General features: G+C 44.4%; 1 protein-coding gene across 1 annotated transcript in view; it reads left to right on the top strand.

Moving 5' to 3' along the window:
- The first annotated feature begins 1,951 nt into the window (after window positions 1-1,951).
- Window positions 1,952-22,567, top strand: part of MICOS10 (mitochondrial contact site and cristae organizing system subunit 10) — a 31,432-nt gene continuing 10,816 nt past the window's right edge. Inside the window, exon 1 of the mRNA XM_006732453.3 lies at window positions 1,952-2,105. Coding sequence (XP_006732516.1) covers window positions 2,042-2,105 — 64 coding nt within the window. The 5' untranslated portion in view covers window positions 1,952-2,041. The remainder of the gene's footprint in view (window positions 2,106-22,567) is intronic.

Here is a 22,567-nt window from a genome sequence, read left to right as displayed (position 1 = left end):
AAAGAGTCCCAGGCTTTACTGACTGAGCCAGCCAGGTGCTCTGAGAGAATTTTTTTCTCTAATTCATTCAATCAATCATTCATTTATACATTCATTCATTCTTACATCCATTCAAAAAGCATTTATTGAGAATCCAATATATACCAGGCTCTCTGCTAGTCACTGGGGACACAAAAATGGCAGTCCTCGTTCTCAAAGAGCTCCCAGTCACATCCAAGAGATACACAAAGAATTACAATACAATCTGATATGTAGCTCAGATGAGAGCTAGAAGAAGGGTGGTCATGGAAGGAAGCCTTCCTGAAGGAAGGGGCTCTGTCATGGCAAGGACCGGTATAGCAGTTCTACTGTTAAAGTCGCCAAGAATAAATGAATAAATTAATGGGTGAATGAATTCAATTCAGTTCAACAAGCACTTCATAGAAGATCTTACTGTCCAAGGCATTGCACTCTGAACAGGGAGTGTGCAGATGAAGAAGGGGCAGCTCAGGCCCATAATGAGCTTCTAGTTTTACTGGCAGATACAAACATCTATAAAGAGATGTTCTAGGGGCACCTGGGTGGCTCAGTCGTTAAGCGCCTGCATTCGGCTCAGGTCATGATCCCAGAGTCCTGGGATCGAGCCCCGCATCGGCTCCCTGCTCTGCGGGAAGCCTGCTTCTCCCTCTCCCACTCCCCCTGCTTCTGTTCCCTCTCTCGCCGTGTCTCTCTCTGTCAAATAAATAGATAAAAAATCTTAAAAAAAAGAGAGATGTTCTAATAGAATGTAGAGAATTCTATGGGGTACCCAAGCTACTTGGACAATAAGAAGATAGAGGGGGCTCTGCGCTCTATTAGTGGATGAAGGGGGGCTCTAAGGTATATTAGTGTAGGCTTCCTGGAATGAACTCCTTGAGTCTTGGATATATATTCCACAAGTGGATGGAAGTCATTGACAGCTTCTTTTTTTTTTTTTTAAAGATTTTATTTATTCATTTGACAGAGAGAGAGAGAACACAAGTAGGCATAGTGGCAGGCAGAGGGAGAGGGAGAAGCAGGCTCTCCGCCGAGCAGGGAGCCAGAGGTGGGGCTCGATCCCAAGACCCCAGGATCATGACCCGAGCCAAAGGCAGCCGCCCAACCGACTGAGCCACCCAGGCGCCCCTCATTGACAGCTTCTAATCAGGATTAATATGGTCAAATTTGTATCTGTTGGTAGAATGGGGGATGCAAATGGGGAAGGAAGGCTAAAATCAACGCCACCACTAAGGAGGCTGAATTATGAACAGGAGGCTTGAGGTAGACGTTTGATCTGGAGATAGAAATTGAAAGTGGTTGCAATTACTCAGGGAGAGTATGTAGAGGGAAAAGGGGATTGGTGGACTCCTTGGAACCCACAATCTTTAAGTAGCTGGCAGAGAAAAAGCAACCCTGGAAGGACACCTAAAGATTAGAGTCGGGAGCAGAACTAGGAAAGGCTGTGTCCCGGGAGTCGGATGAATAAAGAGAAGGAGGAGACAAGGAGGACCAGGAAGGAGGACCTAGTTGTGTCCAGCGCTGTGTAGAGGTTCCAAAGCATCCCTTTGATCTGGCCTAGGTGACCTTTGCCAGAGCAGTTTCCGTGGTAGTGGTGCAGGCGGGAGTGAATGAGGGAGTAGAAACAGTGAAGTGAGTACGTGAATGAATAAATCAAGAGCTGTGCCCTCACTTGCCCTGGGAATTTCCAGGGCCAACGTCGGGAGCCGGTGCGGAGGCAGGGCCTTCCCGACAGAGTTCTGGGTGCCGCCCGGGAAGCCTGTCAGCCTCGCAGCACTCAGGTAGGCGCGGCTCCAAGGTCAGGGTCACCTCGGGCCTTCAGGCAACCCGTCACCCCGACGACCAACTGAAAAAAAAAAAAAAAAACAAGACGGAAAGGGCGGAAGCATTCAGATCATCTCGCGATATCTGGCAGGCCGGGGCCGGCCTTCCGGGCCTGGAACCCGCGGCCGGCTCTCGCGAGACTTGCCTGGAGTCGGAGCTGGGGGCCCGACCTTAAGAAAAGCGGGAGCTGCGGGTGGGGAACATGTCGGATTCAGAGCTCGGCAGGAAGTGGGACCGATGCATGGCGGATGCGGTCGTGAAGATAGGTAAGGGGCTTCTCGCCCCTGGCAGGCCCCGGCGGGAGCCGAGCGGCCGGCTCCAGACCCCGCTGACCAGGCGGGAGGAAGGGAAGCTCCGGGGGAGGTCAGGCCGACCGCCCTGATCCAGCCTCTCGGGCCAGGGCGAGCTGCCCGAACCGGGCGGGAGGTCACTTGGGCGGCGGCGGCGGGGGCGGGGGCACGGGGCCGACGGAGCCTGGGCCCCTGCGCGAGGTGGGAGGGGAGGAGTCGCAGTTCCGGGGGCGGGGGGGGGGTTGGGCTGGCAGGTGGCAGAGCTCCTCGAGTAGAAAGCGGTCTGCAGGGCACAACCTCGTGCCAGAGGCTGGTCATTCTCTTCCCCGGTGCCACATTGCCCGCAGGGGGCGTGGAGCCCGATCAGGGGTCACAGTACTCGCCCCCTGAAACGAGTGCCTTCTAAAGAAGATCATGGGGAGCGTTTTGTAGACACTGCCAGGCTCTAACGAGCGTCTCTGTCATTCCCGAGTCGTAACCCGATTTATTGGCATCAGAGTAGTCTGCGGCCTGAAATTGGAGACATAGTGATCTGGAACGAGAATTGCCCTGAGAAGTAAGAGACTGGAGACTTTCTGGTCCTTGGTGTAACTCCGCGGAGCCTTTTAACACGTGCTCAGTGACGACACAAATTACGAAGTCACTGCACGGAGGGGAGGGGAAAGATGGAAGCTCATTTATTGAGCGTATACTAAGTGCCAGACACTGTGCTAGGTGTGCAACTCAATACATTATCTCATACAGGTCGTGAAGTTGAGAGTCAGGTGAACGGATTTGTCCAGGGTCGAATAAGTGACAAAGTTGCTCATAAATGGCAAAGTTGGAAATATAACTCAGGTTTTCTGGCTTCGAGTCCCATGCTTTTTCTTTGATACTAATTCTTTTTTTTTTTAAGATTTTTTTTTTTTAATTTATTTAACAGAGATAGAGAGCATAAGTAGGCAGAGCGGCAGACAGAGGGAGAGGGAGAAGCAGGCTTCCCACCGAGCAGGGAGCCCGATGCGGGGCTCGATCCCAAGACCCCGGGACCACGACCTGAGCCGAAGGCAGCTGCTTAACCAACTGAGCCTCCCAGGCGCCCCTTTGATACTAATTCTTACCAAATTTGATACTTTTGTATGGAAAATGAGTATTTAAGAGGATTTAGGATTGTGCCCATTGAATGACGGTGTTGGAAAAGAATGAAGATTGTAAGCACCGTGAGAGCAGAGATACGTTCTGGTGTCACTGCTGTATCCCCAAGCCCTGTCTCGGTTTTCTTGTGCTTAATAAAAATTGTTGAGAAGGAGTTAATAAGAGGAGTACTTACTTGATCACAGCTGTCCCTTCACCCTTGAATTCATTTACCAGCTGTGTGATTTGGGGCAAGTTGTTGAACCCCTCCCTCCGTTTCCTCATTTGTAAATTGACAATAGTAATTATTATCTCACAGAGTTGTTAGGATTACGAGTTAGTTTAAGTAAAGGCTTGGGTATGAATCACTTATTAAGAATGGGTTATTCTGTAAATGAGCCAAGGAATACAGTTTTTCTTACTGTAAACAGCTCACATTTAGGAGAGAAGATTGAACATGTCGGTATTAGTAAGTACTAAGCAACACGATGGCAGTAGTTAAGAGTGGGAGGCAGACGGCTGAGTTTGAAGTCATCACTCTTGCTCTTCACCCCTGTCCTCACTAGCTTTGTAGCTTTGGGTAGGCTCTCTTCCGTCACTGTGAAATGGGGATAGAAAGACAGATTTACCTAAAAGGATTAGGAAGATTGAAGGATAGTAAAATACATAGGAAACTGAGCACAGTGCTTGGCGCTTACATAGTCAGCAAATGGTGGTCATAATAATTGTTGATATTAATACTGTGCCACTGAGGATCACCTGAGGGAGTAGCGTGGCTGTCATTTGTGAGTGGGACATTGGTAGGGGAGGGGTATACACAGGGGAAATAATTAAATGAGGCACAGCGATACATGATTACAGATAAAAGTTGAAGTGAGTGATTCAGGCTCCTTCTCTTGTAGAGCTGTTATAAATCCAGTCAGTGTGGTGATGGGCTGAGGTCATCCAGTGAGAGTTTGCAAGGAAAATGGGCCTTCATCTGACCTTTGGGGAATGACTTGGACTTGGATAGTCAGGGAGGGTGGGAAAACTGGAACAGAGGCCCAGCTGAACTTTTGTAGGGCAGGAGATTGAAGCATGGAGAGGTTAAGAAGCTAGACATGGAGGAGCAGGGGTTAGAACCCAGGCATTCTAAATCCAGTGCCCTTACTCCCTGAAGAAGGCTGGTTTGGCTGGGGTCAGAATTGTAAAATGTCTTAGAGAAATTCCACTTTATCTTAATGGCTCTTGAGTTGCCTTTGGCTTTTTCAGATTCATGGTGTGTATTCAACATGGCTGTCCTAAACACCTATCACTTTCTGCTTCTCGGGCTCATTAGGTCTGAGCTGGTGGGGAATCATGGGATTTTTTTTTTTTTTTATATTTTATTTATTTGACAGAGAGAGACACAGCGAGAGAGGGAACACAAGCAGGGGGAGTGGGAGAGGGAGAAGCAGGCTTCCTGCCGAGCAGGGAGCCCGATGTGGGGCTTGATCCCAGGACCCCGAGATCATGACCCGAGCCGAAGGCAGACGCCTAACGACTGAGCCACCCAGACGCCCCTCATGGCATGGTTTTAAGCAACAGATATTTATTGAATTGTGGGCCAGTCCGTGGGCAGATAGAGAAGCAGAAGGCATTTCACTTCCCTCAACAGGGAATTGATGTGATATAAATGGAATTTTGGTATGATTGTTCTGGCAGTGTTTTATACAGAACAGGTCAGCAGTCGAGAAGGCCAGTGGTGCTGTGAATGTGAAGTGATGAAAGCCTGCTCTGTTAGACCAGAGAGGAATGGGTGTATTTGAGAAACATCCAACTTTGGGCCCCATTTATAAAATGGAGATAGTAATTCCCACCTCCTAGGTTAGAACAGTGCCAAGTTCATAGTAGGAACTCAATAAATGCTATTTTCTTCATCTTTCTCTCCATCTGGTTAACTTTGCATCATTCCGTTTCTTACAAAGATGACTCCAAGGTTAGAATGTGGTTAAGGGGTGATTCAGTGAAGGGAACTTGGACATAAAACTGGAGGGGGGTATGTGCACCTCATTTACACCAAGTAAGGAAAGACTAGAAACTGATCATGGGGGATGGCAGGAGGAAGACCAATGAGAACAGTGATCATGATTTTGGTTGCTCTTCTGCTTACATGATTGAATGGTTTGAGAGTGATAATGAAGTTGAGTAGGGAGTTTTAATTTTGTGGGACAAGCTGAGTTCAGATTTGGAGGGCGTTGTCCCTTTAGTAATGGACTTAGAGAAGGGCATAAGAGCATTGAAGCACAGAAGAGTTACTCGGGGAGCCTGTAGTCTTAGAGGTCTTTGAGACGGTGAAGGGGAGCACACTCTGTAGTGAGCGTATTGGCAGTGAGGTTATGGGACTCTTCAAACCTCCTGGGCTGCTTGCTGCCTGGTCTTTGAGAATGGAGGTGGAGACTCAGAGTGGCCGCCCGCCAGAAGATAGAGGTTTTGTAGGAGATGTAGGCGGGGAAGAGGGGCCAACGCAGGCTTTCAGCTCTGTATTGGTAATTTCATGCTCTGGCTTGACAGAGACTGAAGGGAAGCCAAGGTGGATGGACAGCTCCCTTTGTGAGCGCTTCTCTGTGGTTGGCTGCCTTAAACCTGAAGGTTTTTTTGTTTTTTTTTTTTAAAGATTTTATTTATTTGACAGAGAGAGACAGCGAGAGAGGGAACACTAGCAGGGGGAGTGGGAGAGGGAGAAGCAGGCTTCCCGCAGAGCAGGGAGCCCGATGCGGGGCTCGATCCCAGGACCCTGGGATCATGACCTGAGCCGAAGGCAGGCGCTTAACCAACTGAGCCACCCAGGCGCCCCAAACCTGAAGGGTTTTTGTTCTTTTCACAATGGTTTGCTGAAAAATGACTATTTTCATTGCTCATGTTTAACCTAGATGTAGTACAGCCGAGTTAAAGAGCATATAAGCTTGTACTCAGACAGTAGTTCTTTAAAAAAACTGCTGTTCACGGATCTCTTGCTTTCTTGCTCTGAAGCTTGAGCAATGTCTAAACAGAAAATTCTGTGGTTTTATCCTGTAGAAAGAACTACATTTATTCATAAGTACCTTTTCCCTGCCCTTCACTGTCATAAGAAAAGCATTTGTATTTCCCTCATTAATTTTGGTTTTAAAATATCTATTTATTTTGTGTGTAATAGGAGCATGGTAGGATAGGTGGTTTCTAATACGGTTTGACCTAATATATCGAGCCCATGAATCAAACAAAACAAAACAAAACACATGCCTCCCTGTAATAGACACAATAGGCCATTGTTCTTACACATCTGTTTCTCTCTTTCAGCTCCTGTGCCTTTCCTTTCCTTTCCCCCGTCACACTTTTACCCTTCTCTTTGGCCTGTGTTCTTATTCCTGCTACTCATATGCATTGCCTAGTTCCTCCATAAAGTTTGAGCTTAATGTATCTTTTTTTAAAATAAACTTGTTAGCATTGAATAAGTTCCTAGGTGTTCTGTTTATTTTCCATCACATCACTAATTTTTTTTTTTTAAGATTTTATTTATTTGACAGAGAGAGATAAGCGAGAGAGGGAACACAAGCAGGGGGAGTGGAAGAGGGAGAAGCAGGCTTCCCGTGGAGCAGGGAGCCCGATGCGGGGCTCGATCCCAGGACCCTGGGATCATGACCTGAGCCGAAGGCAGACGCTTAACGACTGAGCCACCGAGGTGCCCCACATCACTAATTTTTAATAGCACATGGCACCCTCTGAAATTTGTGATTTCTTTCCTTTTTTTTTTAGATTATTTATTTATTCATTCATAAGAGTCTGAGAGAGAGAGAGGCAGAGGCAGAGGGAGAAACGGGCTCCCTGCGGGACTCGATCCCAGGACCCCAGGATCATGACCTGAGCCGAAGGCAGACACTTAACCATCTGAGCCACCCAGGCGCCCTGCAGTTTCTTTACTTGATTGTCCGTTCTCGCTAGAATGTGAACTCATGAGACCCAGAGACTTTTTTTGTTCACTGTTGATCCCCTAACCCCTGGCATAGAGGCGGCATACCATAATTGCTGTTAAATGAATGACACGTATTGCTGAGAATTTTGCAGACTACATTCTCTGCCTGTATTTGCTCTTCAGTGTGTATTTGTTAACTGAATGAACTAGCATTTAAATTAAAAAGTCAAGTCAGGTAGATTTCATGTGAATTTCTGCCAGTTCACATGTTTGATCATGTGTCCCTGTAATCTTGGGGCTTGTACCAACTTTTTATTTCATCTGGGGATGTAAGTTATTGTCAGTAGATCTTCATAATAAAGTAGTATTAGAAATGTTTGGGAGTAGTCAGCTAAGAAACATGAACCAGAGAGCACTTTTGTATTTAAACAAGTAGAGGGTGATGTTGGTTTAAGTGGTAGTGCCAAAGCCTTATTGCAGGAAATTAAAAAGGAGTGAAGAATATTACATTTTATGAATGGCATGTTGCGTTAGTTTTTATGTGAATGCGTCATTAATGGTTTTTTGCTAATTTTATGGGTATATTTTTAAGTTTTATCAGATTTATTGAATGCTCTGGTTTTCTTTCTGCACTCAGTTCACGGACTGTGCCGTTCATTTTCCTTGTACATACGGAGTAATTTGTCTTGTGTGTACCCACAGGAATAAATTACACCCTCTTGTTAATGAGAATAGAAGGCAAGGTATCTTGCCAAAATAGAGGGCTTAAAAGCTCTGGGACAGAGCTGGTGCCCTCAGCTTGTGCTTGTCACTCTGGACTGGATGGGCGGTTATATCTGTTTTCTGTTTCCCTGGAAAATAAGATTCCAGGAGATGAGAAAAACCCACTATGAGACTTCGGGAGGTGCTTCCCTGTGATTTGAGAATTTCTAAGCCCTGCAAGTGTGGGTCATGGAAGCACTGCCATTGTCCTCAGAGCCTTGTTATAACTCCCTCTTGAACGCTGGATGTCCATGCTGGCCAGCTGTGACCTCATGACCAAGTCAATGTCTGTATGACATTGGCCAGGGCCTCAGGGTTGCAGATTTGCCCGAGGAGGCTTGGAGGAAAATCTGATCCCAGTACTTCCTGGATTCATACCGAGGTCCTGGGATCCCTAAGTGACTTGCAAAGTTGTACAATGGACTGTGTCCCTTTCCCCTGCATTTCACTCCCACTGGGAGGCCAGAGTCCAGAATATCTGGTCTTACTAACTTGTGAATTGGCCAGAAGATCCAAAAGAGGGGAAGGAGATGTCATGGTTGGGGCAGGGTTTGCCCAAGGCTGTGGTGCTTTCCTGAAAAAGGCTGTCTCTGCAAGCCAGGTATATTCAGCACAGCAGGGTTTTTCATTTTCTTGGTAACAAGGAAAAGTGCAAGGTGTGAGCATTGGGAAGCCGCCCTAGAGTGTGATGCATTCAGTGGACTCTGGGACATTCACGGTCCTGTCCTTTTCTTTTCCCTGGCTCAGTTGGTAGAGTGTGCGACTCTTCATCTTGGGGTCCTGAGTTTGAGCCCCACATGGGGCGTAGAGTTTACTTGAATGAATGAATGAATGAATGAAAAAGAAAGGAAGAAAGAAAGAAGCACCTCTCTGTGCCTCAGTTTCCTCATTTATAGAATGGTAGTATATTCCTCAGGGGGTTGTTACAAGTAAGGATAAAATGAGATATTCTCTATAGAGCAATTAGGATATTACCTTTACTTGATAAATATTAGCTGCAGGCATGTGAATGAAAGATAGCAGTCATAAGTTAAAATAATTACATTTGCTTTTATCTTGCTGCTGTGGGTAGTATGGAAGCCGGATGATCAGTATTCCAGTTTATATATGTAATAGTAATCATTAATGTATGCTCCCCCCCCCAAAATTTAATGCCAGGCATTGTGGAAAGTCTGGGGGGTGCAGTGTACAGATAATCGGCACCAGCCTTACCCTGGAGGGGCTTACCTTCTGGAGGAATGTGCAAAGAAGGTGGTGACATTGGAGTTCCACCTTGGAGAATATGTAGGCATTTAGTAGGTGGACCAGGTAGAGGACTGCATTCTAGGCCTTGGATACTGTCCAGGTGGTGTCCCAGAGGACAGAGAGGCTTTGGCTTCTGCAGGGAATGCTGATAGTGGCTGCCATTTATCGACCACTTAGTGTGTGCTCCCAGATACTGGCATTTTCCATTTTATATACATTATCACATTTAAGCCTTATAGCCTTATGGGGTATTTCCCCCTTTTTTCCCCAATTTTTTTTGTGATAAAATACACATAACAATTTACCATCTGAACTTGTAAAACTGAAACTCTGTACCCATTTAACACTAACTTCCCATTCCTGGCCCCCTCCCCTCCCCCAGCCACTGGCAACCTCTGATCTACTTTCTGTCTCTCTGATTTTGAATTCTCTAAGTACCTCCTGGAAGTAGAATCCTACAGTCCTTGTCTTTTTGAAACTGACTTATTTCACTTTGGGTAATGCCCTCAAGGTTCGTAAGTGTGTAGCATATATCAGAATTTCCTCCTTTTTAAATCTGAATAAGATTCCATTGTGTGTGTATGTGTGTTTGTAACACATTTTGCTTATTCATTCACCTGTGGGTGGATGGACACTACTGTGAATAATGCTGCTATGAACATGGGTAGACACCGGTCTTTTGGAGACCTTGCCTCCAGTTCTTTTGGATACATACCCAGAAGTGGCATTGTTGGATCATATTGTAAATCAACTTTTAACGTTTTGAGGCTCTGCCACACTGTTTTCCGCAGCCGCTGGACCATTTTACATTCCCACCTGGAGTGCACCAGAGTCCTCACCAACAATTGTTACTTCCTTCATGCCTTTTTTTGATAGTAGCCATCCTAATGGGTATCAGCTAGTATCTCATTGTAGTTTTGATTTGCATTTCCCTAATGATTAGTGATGTTGAACATCTTTTCATGTGCTCACTGGCGATTTGTATATCTTCTTTGGAGAAATGTCTGTTCAAGTCCTTTGTCCATTTTTGACTTGGTTTATTGTTGTGTTTTAGGAGTTCTCTCTATATTCTGGATATTAACCCCTTATCAGATACATGTTTCATTTATTTATTTGAGAGAGAGAGAGAGCAAGGGGAGAGGCAGAGGGAGAGGGAGAGAGAGAATTCCAAGTAGACCTAGGGAGCCCAATGCTGGATTTGATCCTATGATGCTGAGATCATGACCTGAGCTGAAACCAAGAGTCGGACACCTAACCAACTGAGCCACCCAGGCTCCCTATCGTGGGATTTTGGTAAGGATTGCACTGAATTTGTAGTTTGTTTTGGGTAGTATTGACATGTATTAACAAATAGAATACTATTTATTAGTTTTTAATGCTATTTATATTAATGATTTATATTAATACTGTTAGTATTAATACCATTTATTCTGTTACCGTAGAATACTATGATATGGATATACCACATTTTGTTTATCCATTTACTAGTTGATGGACATTTAGGTTGTTTGTAGTGTTTTTGTTTTTTTTTTTAAGATTTTATTTATTTTGGGGCGCCTGGGTGGCTCAGTTGTTAAGCGTCTGCCTTCGGCTAAGGTCATGATCCCAGGGTCCTGGGATCGAGCCCTGTATCGGGCTCCCTGCTCTGCGGGAAGCCTGCTTCTCCCTCTGCCCCTTCCCCTGCTTGTGTTTGCTCTCTCGCTGTGTCTCTCTCTGTCAGATAAATAAATAAAATCTTAAAAAAAAATATTTATTTTTGTGAGAGAGAGCATGGGGGTGGGGAGGGCAGATCCCAGGACCCTAGGATCATGACCTGAGCCAAAGGCAGATGTGTAACCAACTGAGTCACCCAGGCACCCAGTTGTTTGTACTTTTTGGCTATTACGAATAATGCTGCTGTGATCAAATATACAAGTTTTTATGTGGAGGCCTGTTTTCATTTCTGTTTGGGTATGTATGTATCTAGGGGTGGAATTGCTGGGTTGTGTGGCAACTCTTTGGGTAGCATTGAGAAAAACCATGGGATGTGAAGGTGAAGAGTGACATGGTTGGATTTCTGACTTCAGAAAGATCACTGAATTAGCACGAGGAGAATGAATTAGAAAGGACCAAGATGGAGGCAGGGAGATTGATAGTATGTGACTGCAAATTCGTGCTGAAGATGAGGTGATCTGATTAGAGGAAACCAAAACTAAGATGGGGACAGAGGAGTGGAATGGAGAGATCCGTCATGGCGCTGTGCAGCGGTCCTACTTACGGAACTTGAAATGCTCACAAGCGGGAGGAGTGGGGATGATGCCACATCGATATGAGTGGAGAATGGTGTTGCCCTTGACAAACAGGAGAGGCAGGAGGGGAGCCCAAGGAACGTTTTGCAGTTTATTAATTTCTGGTACGTCTTGGGATAGGTCACTGGATATATGCAGCTCATTCAACTGAGATGAAATTGCTTTGCCATGCGTTCATTTTCATGAAAAGAAAGGGTTTGCCTTGTTTCATCCTTGTTAAGAAAGTAGGACAGTAAATGACTTAGCAGGTGACCTGCCTTAGAATTAACCAGCAGATTTTGTGTATTCATCCAATAATCAATTAAGGGTAGTTAAATTAATTGTGAAGGCCATTTTCGTGTCAAAAAAATACTATACGAGAAGAGGCCATTGAATAAGGTCATGGAAAAAGAAAGCAAATTATTGTTTGTCTTTAAATTTCAGTTCATCTGATAAATGTGGGTTACCACAAAGTATTGGTGGCTCACCAAAATTGCCTTTTGGTAGCCTGAGTTTGCAAACTGATCTGTCTCCATTTCATAGAGTGATATCACTTAGGCTAAACTAAAATACTTCAAAGGTTTTTGGCTGTTTATAGGTTTCAGGTTTCAAATTAGTACGTTAATTGTTGAATTAGTAGCCATATTTTGTTTGTTATATGTATTTCTAAACAGTTTCTGAGACCAAAAATACTCTTTCCATTTGCGGCAGCATTATGAATAATGGAACATTGTGATCTTGCTAGAGGAGAATTTTGTGTTAGTATTATAGAATAATGTAATTAGGCACGATATGGAACTTGCAAACATATTTAAATTTTTGTTCTGGCTGTGGTTTCATGCTTTCCTGAAATGTGGCCTGAAACAGTTTATTAGCAAATATGCTGAATTGCTTTCTCTGGCAAGTGCATTTCAGTATTGAATCCAAGTGAAAATACAAATATTTACTTATAAAAGTCTTTTTGGTGTGGTAATATTTTTACTGTGGCCATTGACCCACTAGTAAAATGTGAGGGCATTGCTAGATTGGATCTTGTTTACTTAAAGACCAAGAGAGGGAAAGAGAGAGGAAGCTAACTTTAAGTGAATGCCTGGTATCTGCCACCACCGTACTTGGTAGACTAACATATTATCCCCTTTTACCCTCCTAGCAACTTAGTGAGGAAGTTTATATTCTCTCTCTTTTTCTAGCAAGAAAAATAATGCTCAGAGATATTTATAGAAATTGAGAAGCTGCTTTTTATTTTTATTTTTTAAGATTTTATTAATCTGACAAGAGAGAGACAGAGAGGGAACACAAGCAGGGGGAGTGGGAGAAGCAGGCTTCCCGCCGAGCAGGAAGCCCGATGCGGGGCTCGATCCCAGGACCCTGAGATCATGACCTGAGCCGAAGGCAGACGCTTCACCGACTGAGCCACCCAGGCGTCCCGAGAAGCTGCTTTTTAAATCTGTATTCAAGTGTAAACAATCCAAAGTCACCAGAGCAGTTTTTAAAATGAAAAATAAAGTTGGAAAAGTAACATTACCTGACATCAAGACTTACTGTAAAGCTACAGTAAATGAGACAGTGGTATTGGAGAAGGGAGACACATCTAGATTGGTGTCCAGAAATAGTCAATAGTCAGTCAGAGATGCCAAGGCAGTTTAACGGGGAATGGAAAATCTTTCCAACAAATTGTGCTAGAATAGCTGGGTATCCATATAGAGAAAAAAAAGTGAGCTTCATTATCGTGCATAAAAATTAACTCAAAAGAATTACAGACCTAAATGTAAAAGCTAAAACTGTAAAACTCCAGAAGAAAACATAGGAGAAAAATCTCTGTGACCTTGAGTTCAGAAAAGATTTCTTAGGTCACAACAAAAGTCACAAAGAAAAAAATTGATACACGGGATTTGATCAAAATCTAAAACTTCTGCTCTTTGAAAGACACCATTAAAAGCACAAAAAGGCAAGCCACAGAATGGGAGAAAATATTTGCAGTACATATATCTGACAAAGGACTTGTTCCATAATAAATAAGGAACTCTTGGGGCACCTGGGTGGCTCAGTCGGTTGAGCATCTGCCTTGCGCTCAGGTCGTGATCCCAGGATCCTGGGATCAAGCCCTGTGTCAGGCTTCCTGCTCAGTGGGGAGTCTCATTCTTCCTCTGCTTCTGCCCTTCCCCCCACCCCTCAACCCCCTTGTGCTCTCTCATGCATGCTCTCTCTTTCTCTCTCAAATAAATAAATAAAATCTTATAAAAAAAATAAAGAACTCTTAAATTTAATGATAAGAAGACAAACCACCCATTTGAGAAAATGGGTAAGGGCACCTGGGTGGCTCAGTGGGTTAAGCATTTGCCTTCAGCTCAGGTCATGATCCCAATATCCTGGGATGGAGCCCGAGTCTGGCTCCCTGCTCAGCGGGGAGTCTGCTTCTCCCTCTCCTTCTACCCCTTCTCCCTGCTCATGTTCTCTCTCTCAGATAAATAAAATCTTAAAAAAAAAAAAAAAAGAAAATGGGTAAAATGATAAGATTCTTCACAAAAGAAATTATACTAATGGCAAAGAAGCACATGAAAGGATGTTCAGTATCATTGGTCATTAGGGAAATGCAAAATTCAGTCATCATGCGAATACCCCTCCACACCCATTAAATAGTTAAAAAGACTGACCACACTAAAGTCTGACTAGGATGTGGAGCAGCTGGAGTCCTGGGGAGCTGTTGGTGGGGTTGTAGAATAGTACAACCACTTGTAAAACTGTTGGGTAGTTTTTTATAAATATACCATCTAGTCATTCTCGTAGGTATTTACCCCCCAAGAGAAACGAAAACATTTGTTCACATCAAGTCTTATATATGAATATTCATAGCAGCTTTGCTCATAATGCCCCCAAACTGGGAAGAACCCCGAAGTCCATCAACAGGTGAATGGATAAACAAAATACAGACTGTCCATAAAGGGGGCTATTCATTAATAAAAGGAGCAAATACTAATACATACAACAATATCTATACATTTCACAGTCATTATGTTGAGTAATGAGCTAGACATACAAGAGTGTATACTGTATTTCATTTAAAAAAGTGTTTTTTTTTTTTTTAAAGTAGGCTCAACGCCCAATGTGGGGCTTGAACTCACAACCCTGAAATTAAGAGTCGCGTGCTCTACCAACGGAGTCAGCCAGGCGCCCCTACTGTATTCCATTTATATGATGCCATTTGTATGTAAAATTCTAGAAAATGCAAACCAATCTGTAATGACAAAGTAGAGAAGTGGTTGCCTGGGGCAAAGGGTGGAGGGAAGCGTGGACTGCAAAGGGACATAAGGAAAGTTCTAGAGCTGACAGCCGTGTTCTGTCTCACGATTGGAGTGGTGGTGTCACAGGTATATACGCTTGTCAACACTGCAAGTGGCTGCAGTTTATTCTACAGAAATTACACCTCCAAGAGTTATTTAAAACCGGAAAGATGAAAAATACCCCGTGCTGGTGAGGATAAAGGCAACCAGAAGCCTCAGACTGCCTATGGGAGTATTAATCGGTGAACCACTTTGGAAAACTGGCAGTATCCGCTAAAGCTAACCATAGGTATATACCCTGTGACACAACGATTTCATGCCTAGGTATCTACCCAGCAGACGCGCACCCATGTGTTCACCAGGTGACTCTCACTGAAATGTTCATAGAACACTGTTCAGAATAGCCCCGACTGGAAACTACCCAAATGCCCATCAGCAGAGAATGGATAAGTAAATTGTGGTACACTGAGGTGACGGAGTACTCTTTGGCAGTGATAATGAACGACCTACAACTGTTCACAGTGTTAGACTAACATACTCACTGTGTGATTCCATTTATAGAAGTTTAGAAACAGGCAAAACTATACTTATAGAAGTCAGAATATGATTGCCCTCGGATGGAGAGCTTTGAATAAGGGAGCCCAAGACAGGCTTCTGAGGATGTTGGTAATCTTCCGTGCCTTACTCTGGGTGCTGGTATCTTGGGTGTTTTTAGTCTGAAAATACATCCTGTGGTACACCTGATTGTGCAGCTTTCTACCCATATGTTGTATTTCAGTAAAAAGCTTTTGAAAGACATGTGCTGTCGGGGCGCCTGGGTGGCTCAGTTGGTTAAGTGTCCGCCTCTTGATTTCGGCTTAGGTCATGGTCTCACGGTCATGGGATCAATCCCTTGTAGGGCTCCGCACGCAGTGGGTAATCTGCTTGGGGTTCTCCCTCTCTCTTTCTCTTTCCCTCTGCTCCTGCTCATGTTCTCTCTCGGCGTGCACACACTCTCTCTCTCTCAAATAATAAATAAGTAAATCTTAGAAAAAAAGATGTACTGTTACAGAATGGTGTCCTTGATAATTATAAAGTGAGAAAAGCAAGTTGTAAAACATCATGCATGGGGGCGCCTGGGTGGCTCAGTTGGTTAAGCGACTGCCTTCGGCTCAGGTCATGATCCTGGAGTCCCTGGGTCGAGTCCCGCATCGGGCTCCCTGCTCAGCAGGGGGTCTGCTTCTCCCTCTGACCCTCTTCCCTCTCGTGCTCTCTGTCTCTTATTCTCTCTCTCTCAAATAAATAAATAAAATCTTTAAAAAAACAAAACAAAACATCATGCATGATGTGTGATCCCATTTATATAAATGGAATGATAAACTTAATCCAAATTATCTCTTGGGAGTGATGGTGATGCTAGGTGGAGAGGATCGTTAACTTTGCTGGTTTTATAATGTAAGCACATAAACACATAAGAACAGTTTCTGTTTAAAAAAAACAACAACATTATTTAGGGGTGCCTGGCTGCTCAGTTGGTGGAGCATGAGACTCTTGATCTCGGGGTTGTAAGTTTGAGCCCCATGTTGGGTGTAGAGGTTACTTAAAAAGAAAATCTTAAAAAAATTTTTTTTAAGTTATTTATGGAGTCCATTTGGTTCTTGTAGTTGAGGATTATGAATAATCTTCAAATGAGTATATTAGGTCTAGTTTTGTTATTTAACAGGTTAGCACTTTAAAGTGAAATCTTTGAGGGCGCCTGGGTGGCTCAGTTGGTTGGGCGACTGCCTTCGGCTCAGGTCATGATCCCAGGGTCCTGGGATCGAGTCCCACATCGGGCTCCTGGCTCGGCGGGAAGCCTGCTTCTCCCTCTCCCACTCCCCCTGCTTGTGTTCCTGCTCTCGCTGTCTCTGTCTAAAAAAAAAAAATAAAGTGAAATCTTTGAAGCTTTTTGCCAACTTTGAAATTATATTTGTGTCTGTTCATGGAGTTTCTCATTGGGTGACCTGTTAATGGGTTTGCTTTTGGTGGATGTGATGGCCCATTGTTGCCTTGGAAGACCCCAGTCGAATAACCCCCATGAATTCGTAAACTTAAGAGTGAGGAAGCTGAGGGCCTTTAGCTGGAGAAGCAGTGTGGGCTAGTGAAAAGCCAAATGGGCTTGGGACAGTTACTGGCTCTCTCTGAGCCTCAATTTCCTAGTCTGTAGGAAATTGGTTGCCTTTTTTTTTTTTTTTTTTTAAAGTAAGCTACATGCCCATTGTGGGGCTCCAAACTCAGGACCCTGAGGTCAAGAGTCATATGCTCTACCTACTGACCGAGCTAGATGCCCCTCTTCATCTGTACACTTGGGGTGCTAGTCCCTACATGGTTTTGATGAGGCTTAGGATAAGATAATAATCTAAGTGGATGTGAAAGCACTTTATAAATTGTAAACCCCTAGACGGGTGGTTCTCCACTGGGAGGGGTTTACCACTACCTCCTACCCCTGGGGACATCTGGCAATGTCTGGCGACTTGTGTGGTTGCCATATAGGGGATAGGGGAGTGGGAGCGCTACTGACATCTGGTAAGTAGGGCACAGGGATGCTGTCAAACACCCTACAATGCGCAGAACAGCACCAAAGAATTGTACACCCTAAATGTCAGTAATCGAGGTTGAGAAACCTTGCCCCAGGCTTATGTAACTTCCCTAAACTTCTTACTCTCTATGGCTCCCCTGCCACAGCCTTTCAGACTAATACTCACACGACACGGTTCATACATTCATATACCTGTATGCACATACTTTTTCAGCAACTGAAATCGAGGGGGGAAATGAATTAAAAAAAGGAATAAACAGAATAATTAGAATGATTTTAAGGAAAGCATAGCCCATTATTTCTAGGGCCTTTAAAAAAAAAACACCACATGTATGCATATGAGAAGGATATGGGATATGAGAATATGAGTCAATATTAACAAATGATGACAGGGAGCCAAGTAGCAAAATGGTGTGAGGCACAGCTGGGAGAGCGGGCAGATCGTGGTGCTTTTTTTAAAGAACTATACAGACTTTCTAGGGGCGCCTTGGTGGCTCAGTCGTTAAGCGTCTGCCTTCGGCTCAGGTCATGATCCCAGGGTCCTGGGATCAAGCCCCGCATCGGGCTCTCCCTGCTCTGCGGGAAGTCTGCTTCTCCCTCTTCTACTCCCCCTGCTCGTGTTCCCTCTCTCGCTGTCTCTCTCTCTCTCTGTCAAATAAATAAATAAAATCATTAAAAAAAAAATTAAAAAAAAATAAAAAACTATACAGACTTTCCAAAGTCGTTTCAGTTGGATATCTTCAGGTAGAATTTAGAACTATTTGATTAATAGTTAACAGTGTATATGGGGAGGAATTGAAATCCAGTGTGTTTATGTCAAGTTTCTTTATCCAACCTAAAGCTGCATTAGAATGCTTAGGATAATTTATAATTATTGTAACACTCTGACATAATTGTTGACAGATTTCTAGACTTACTTCGACAAATGTTTATGAGTCAGAACAAATGTTTCTGATTGTCAGAACCTGCACATGTAAACCACTCGAAATTTCTGTCTGATAGATTTTAAATGATTAACTAAAGCGAATGATTTAAGCAACATAATTCACCTTTGACTAGGAAGCAGTCCTAAGAAGGCTGCTACTTTCTTGGCATCATCTCAAATGATTAAATTGAAATCCATTAGTTGGAGATTTTTTTTTTTTAACCATTTTGGTACAGGCCTATATGTGACAAACCCTGAACTCGTGAGCTCATAAATATCCCATTCTGACTAGAAGCAAAAATAGAGTATTTTATTTATTCCTGCTCTAGTCATACATCGTCTTAACATTAGAATATGTGCTACCAGTCTTACGAATTCCCAGAAAAGATTGGCTGTGACCATCAAAAACGCACACTTATTTTTTTCTTGTTCCCACTACAACTTGAAATTCATTTTATTTCAGCTCATAGCTGCTGTTTTAGAAGACTTTTTTTTCTTTACTCAGTTTATGAAAATTGAATTCTTGGTTTCTTCTTTTTTTTTTTTATTTGACGAGAGAGAGAGGGGGAGAGAGAGAGAGGGAGGCAGCTAGAGAGGGAACACGAGCAGGGGGAGTGGGAGAGGGAGAAGTAGGCTTCCCGCCGAGCAGGGAGCCCAATGTGGGGCTCGATCCCAGGACCCTGGGATCATGACCTGAGCCGAAGGCAGATGCTTAATAACTGAGCCACCCAGGCGCCCTGAATTCTTGGTTTCTTTATGTATACAAGTCCAGTGATTTGGAGAGTTTTATTTATGGGGCTTTGTAGAATAATGATGCCTTTTAAGAAAGACTGTGGACTACTACCGGAATATAAAGTCAGCTGGGTGCTGTTGGCTGTCTTGGGCCCCTTATTAATAAGAGCCAGATTTGAGTAGCAGAGAAAAAGTTGCTTGCTCACAGAAGGCCCTGAAATTCAGGTGAATTCTTCCAACACCTTTGCAAATGCTGATTTGGGATATCCCCCATTTGCTCCAATAATACCTTAAATGTAGAACCATTGGTATATTTTGCAAATATTTGAGCCCCTTTTCCATCTCTGTTTACCTTTGTCCATGACTGTGTCTTAAGGATCCCTTATGTATTAAGAGTCATGACTGAGTGTGGTCACTCCCACTGCTCAGAAGTTCCTCAGCCCTGACCAGAGTCCTGCTGTAACCTGTCCTGTTCACCTCCAGTACCGTCCTTTTCAGTTCTGCCTAGCAGGGGGGACGGGGGAGGCAAAGGCCACAGTATGTAAGATACCATTTTCCAGTCAGATGGGCAGAGGAGAGTCTGTGGTCGGACCTGGCTCCCACTTGGGCTGCTGTGATGGCTTTCTCCTCGCGGTACCCCCATCTCTGATGGGGGCCTCTTCACATCTGTCCCCATTGCTGCAGAGCAGGCCTGTTGTCTATTGTGTGCTCATTGGATATGTTGTTTCCCCCGCTTAATTCTCTTTATTGCTTCCCTCCCGCTTACAGTAGAGGCCGAGGGGCCTTAGTGTGGCATGAAAGACTTGCTCCGTCGACCTCACACCGGATGATTTGGCAACAAGGAGCTCCCTTACCTTCTCTGCCCCCCAGAATGGCTTGGGTGTCCTCCTCAGTGCTTTTTGTGCGTTGTACCTGCTTCTGTCGTTGTACCCTGCACCTCAAGTTTCTAATTACAGTTGGCTCCAGCCCTGGACCGTGAGCTTACCGATCGCAGGGCCTGGCGTGGCAGCCAGCACACAGTAGGTGCTCAGTTTGTATGATTAAGGAAATGCTCACACATAGTGTTGGCCAGGACGAATTTGGAAAGCTATTTCATTTACTTTAGGGAGTCAAAATTATGATAATAGCTTTGTGTATCTGTGAGGGGGCAGTCAAGGACCAGGCCTCTGGAGTCAGGCTGCCTGGGTTTAGATCCCAGATGTGTGACCTGGGGCAAGTTACTTACCCTTTCTGTGTCTCCGTTTCTTGGCCTGTAAGATGGGGCTAATAAAAGAAGTTTATCATGAGGATTTTTTTTAAAGATTTTATTTATTTATTTGAGAGAGAGAGCAGGAGAGAGAGTGAACATGGGGAGGGGCAGAGGGAGAGGGAGAAGCAGGCTCCCCGCTGAGCAGGGAGCCTGACATGGGGCTCGATCCCAGGACCCTAGAATCACGATCCGAGCCAAAGGCAGATGCTTAACCAACTGAGCCACCCAGGTGCCCCTATCATGAGGATTAAATGAGATAATGGGCTCCTGAGGCTTAAGTGCTTAGTGAATGCTTTTAATGTTATATAGTGTTCCCGAAAACATTGTAGATGTTCCTTTTTTTTTTTTTAAAGGATTTTATTTATTTGTTTTAGACAGCTTGAGTGGGGTGGGGAGCAGAGGGAGAGGGACAAGCAGAGTCCATACTGAGGGCAGAGCCCAACATTGGGCTCAATCCCACGACCCCGAGATCATGACCTGAGCCGAAATCAGAGTTTGACGCTCAACTGATGGAGCCACCCAGGCGCCCCTAGATGTTGCAGTTTTATAAACCCAGTTATATTTTAGATAAAGGGCATTTGGTATTTAAAAGGTTATTTGATGAATGTTATAAATGGTACCCCTGTTTTTCTAGTTATCCAGATAGCAGTTCTCGGCATTTTCTTACAGCCTGCCCCACCGCAGCCCCCAAACCCCAGACCCACATACACACACTTAATCAGTTGTTAAGCCTGTAAATTCTGCCAGCAAAATGTCTCTTCCTTTCCAAGTGATCCTACACACCTTAGTTAGATGAGTCTTACTAAAGCACAGCTTCAGTCATGTTACATATTTTAAAAAACTCTTTAGGCAGCCTCTTGCCCGCTAGATTAAGTGCCGTGATGTTTTGGGGCCCTCAGAATGGCCCTGATCCTTTTCTAGCCTTACCTGCTGCTCTCCAGGACAGGCCTCAGGCTTCAGGCAAGCTGCCCCCGCCCCCCGCCGCCCCAGTTTCCCTGCGCAGCCTTGGGTGGAGCACGTGCCCCTCGAACTCGGCTGTTAAATGTCTACTCCTTAAGACAACTCAAATGACACCTCTTTCTTGAGTATTTAAAAAAATCTTCCCAGCTAAGTGTGTTCCTCCCACCCTCTTCCTCTGGACCAGCAGAACATGGTCCCTCCCAGTTTTCTGGATACCGGACTCACTCTCCTTCCCCGATCACAAGCTCCCCAGGGAAGAGACTCTGTCTTACTTATTTCTGATCCGTGTCCTTCAGCACTCAGTAAGTATTTGAACTTTTGCTTTGTTCTTGAACAATCTTACCACCTTCTCCCCGCTCCCTTCTCTAACCCACCAGGATGGTTTGGCTGGTTGGGAAGGAAGGGAATGACAGTTAACTGTGTGTGGTGAGCCGTTGTTCCAGGCTTTTTACACATACTCTGCTGTGTCATCCTCATCATTCCCCAGTCGGGGACAGGTACTGTTAGTATTCCTGATTTCTGTATGAGGAAATGGATGCTGGGAGAAGTTCTATCATTTGCCCAAGGACTGAGACACACAACTAGTAAGTGACCTAACCTGTATTCTCCTTCGTGTTTAACCTGTCTTACCCCAAGTCCACACAACCTTATCACTGAAGTAGACCTCCATGTAACAATTCCCACCTTCAAAAAAGAAACACCTGTGCCTTCTACTTAATACATGCTCATAAATGTAGCTCAAGTAGATGTGTAAGGAAAGTAAATTATTGGTTTTTGTTTCTCCATTGAATTTTTCATTTGAATCAGGAGTAGATGACAACATAATCTCTGTAATGGTCCATGTCGGGTATCCTGAATCCCCGATTCTTACATTTCCTTTCCCAAAGGTAAGAATCCAGTTACTGTATTGATGGGGATGGGCGAGAGGGATGGGGGTTTTGGGAGGGAAGGGACTCACTGGAAGATACCCTTTTGAGCAGTTTGGATGAATTTGGATTCATCTGATCTCCAGCCGGTGCACAGAGGGCAGTACTTCCCCGCTTGAGTTGTCGACTCTCTTTCTCACTGATTCTGAGTAATTGCAGGTTTTTGTTGCCACTCCTAAAAAGTCAAACATCTGTGGTTTCTGTTGTTTTCTTGAGAGACTGAAGAGTCACATAGTCAGAAACTACCTGTCACAATGCAGAAAACACTTGGCTGTTAACGTAACGTTAGACCAGCTGCCCTGCTGTTCTGCTCAACCTTCCATGAAGTTTACCCCTGTGTATAGCAAAGAGCCATGACTTTGTGGAGTCAGACAGCCTGGCTTTGAATTCTCCTTTTTTAGTTGTGTGTACTTGGATAAGTCAGTTCCAATAAACTGTTTCCTCTTCTGGGAGACAGGATCATAGTACATCTTACAAGGTGGTTCTGTGGATCAAATGAAATAATACATAA

This window comes from Leptonychotes weddellii, chromosome 4 (genome assembly GCF_054177405.1).
Source record: "Leptonychotes weddellii isolate Sample4059 chromosome 4, ASM5417740v2, whole genome shotgun sequence".
Classification (NCBI taxonomy): domain Eukaryota; kingdom Metazoa; phylum Chordata; class Mammalia; order Carnivora; family Phocidae; genus Leptonychotes; species Leptonychotes weddellii.
This window is presented reverse-complemented; position numbering and strand designations above follow the sequence as displayed.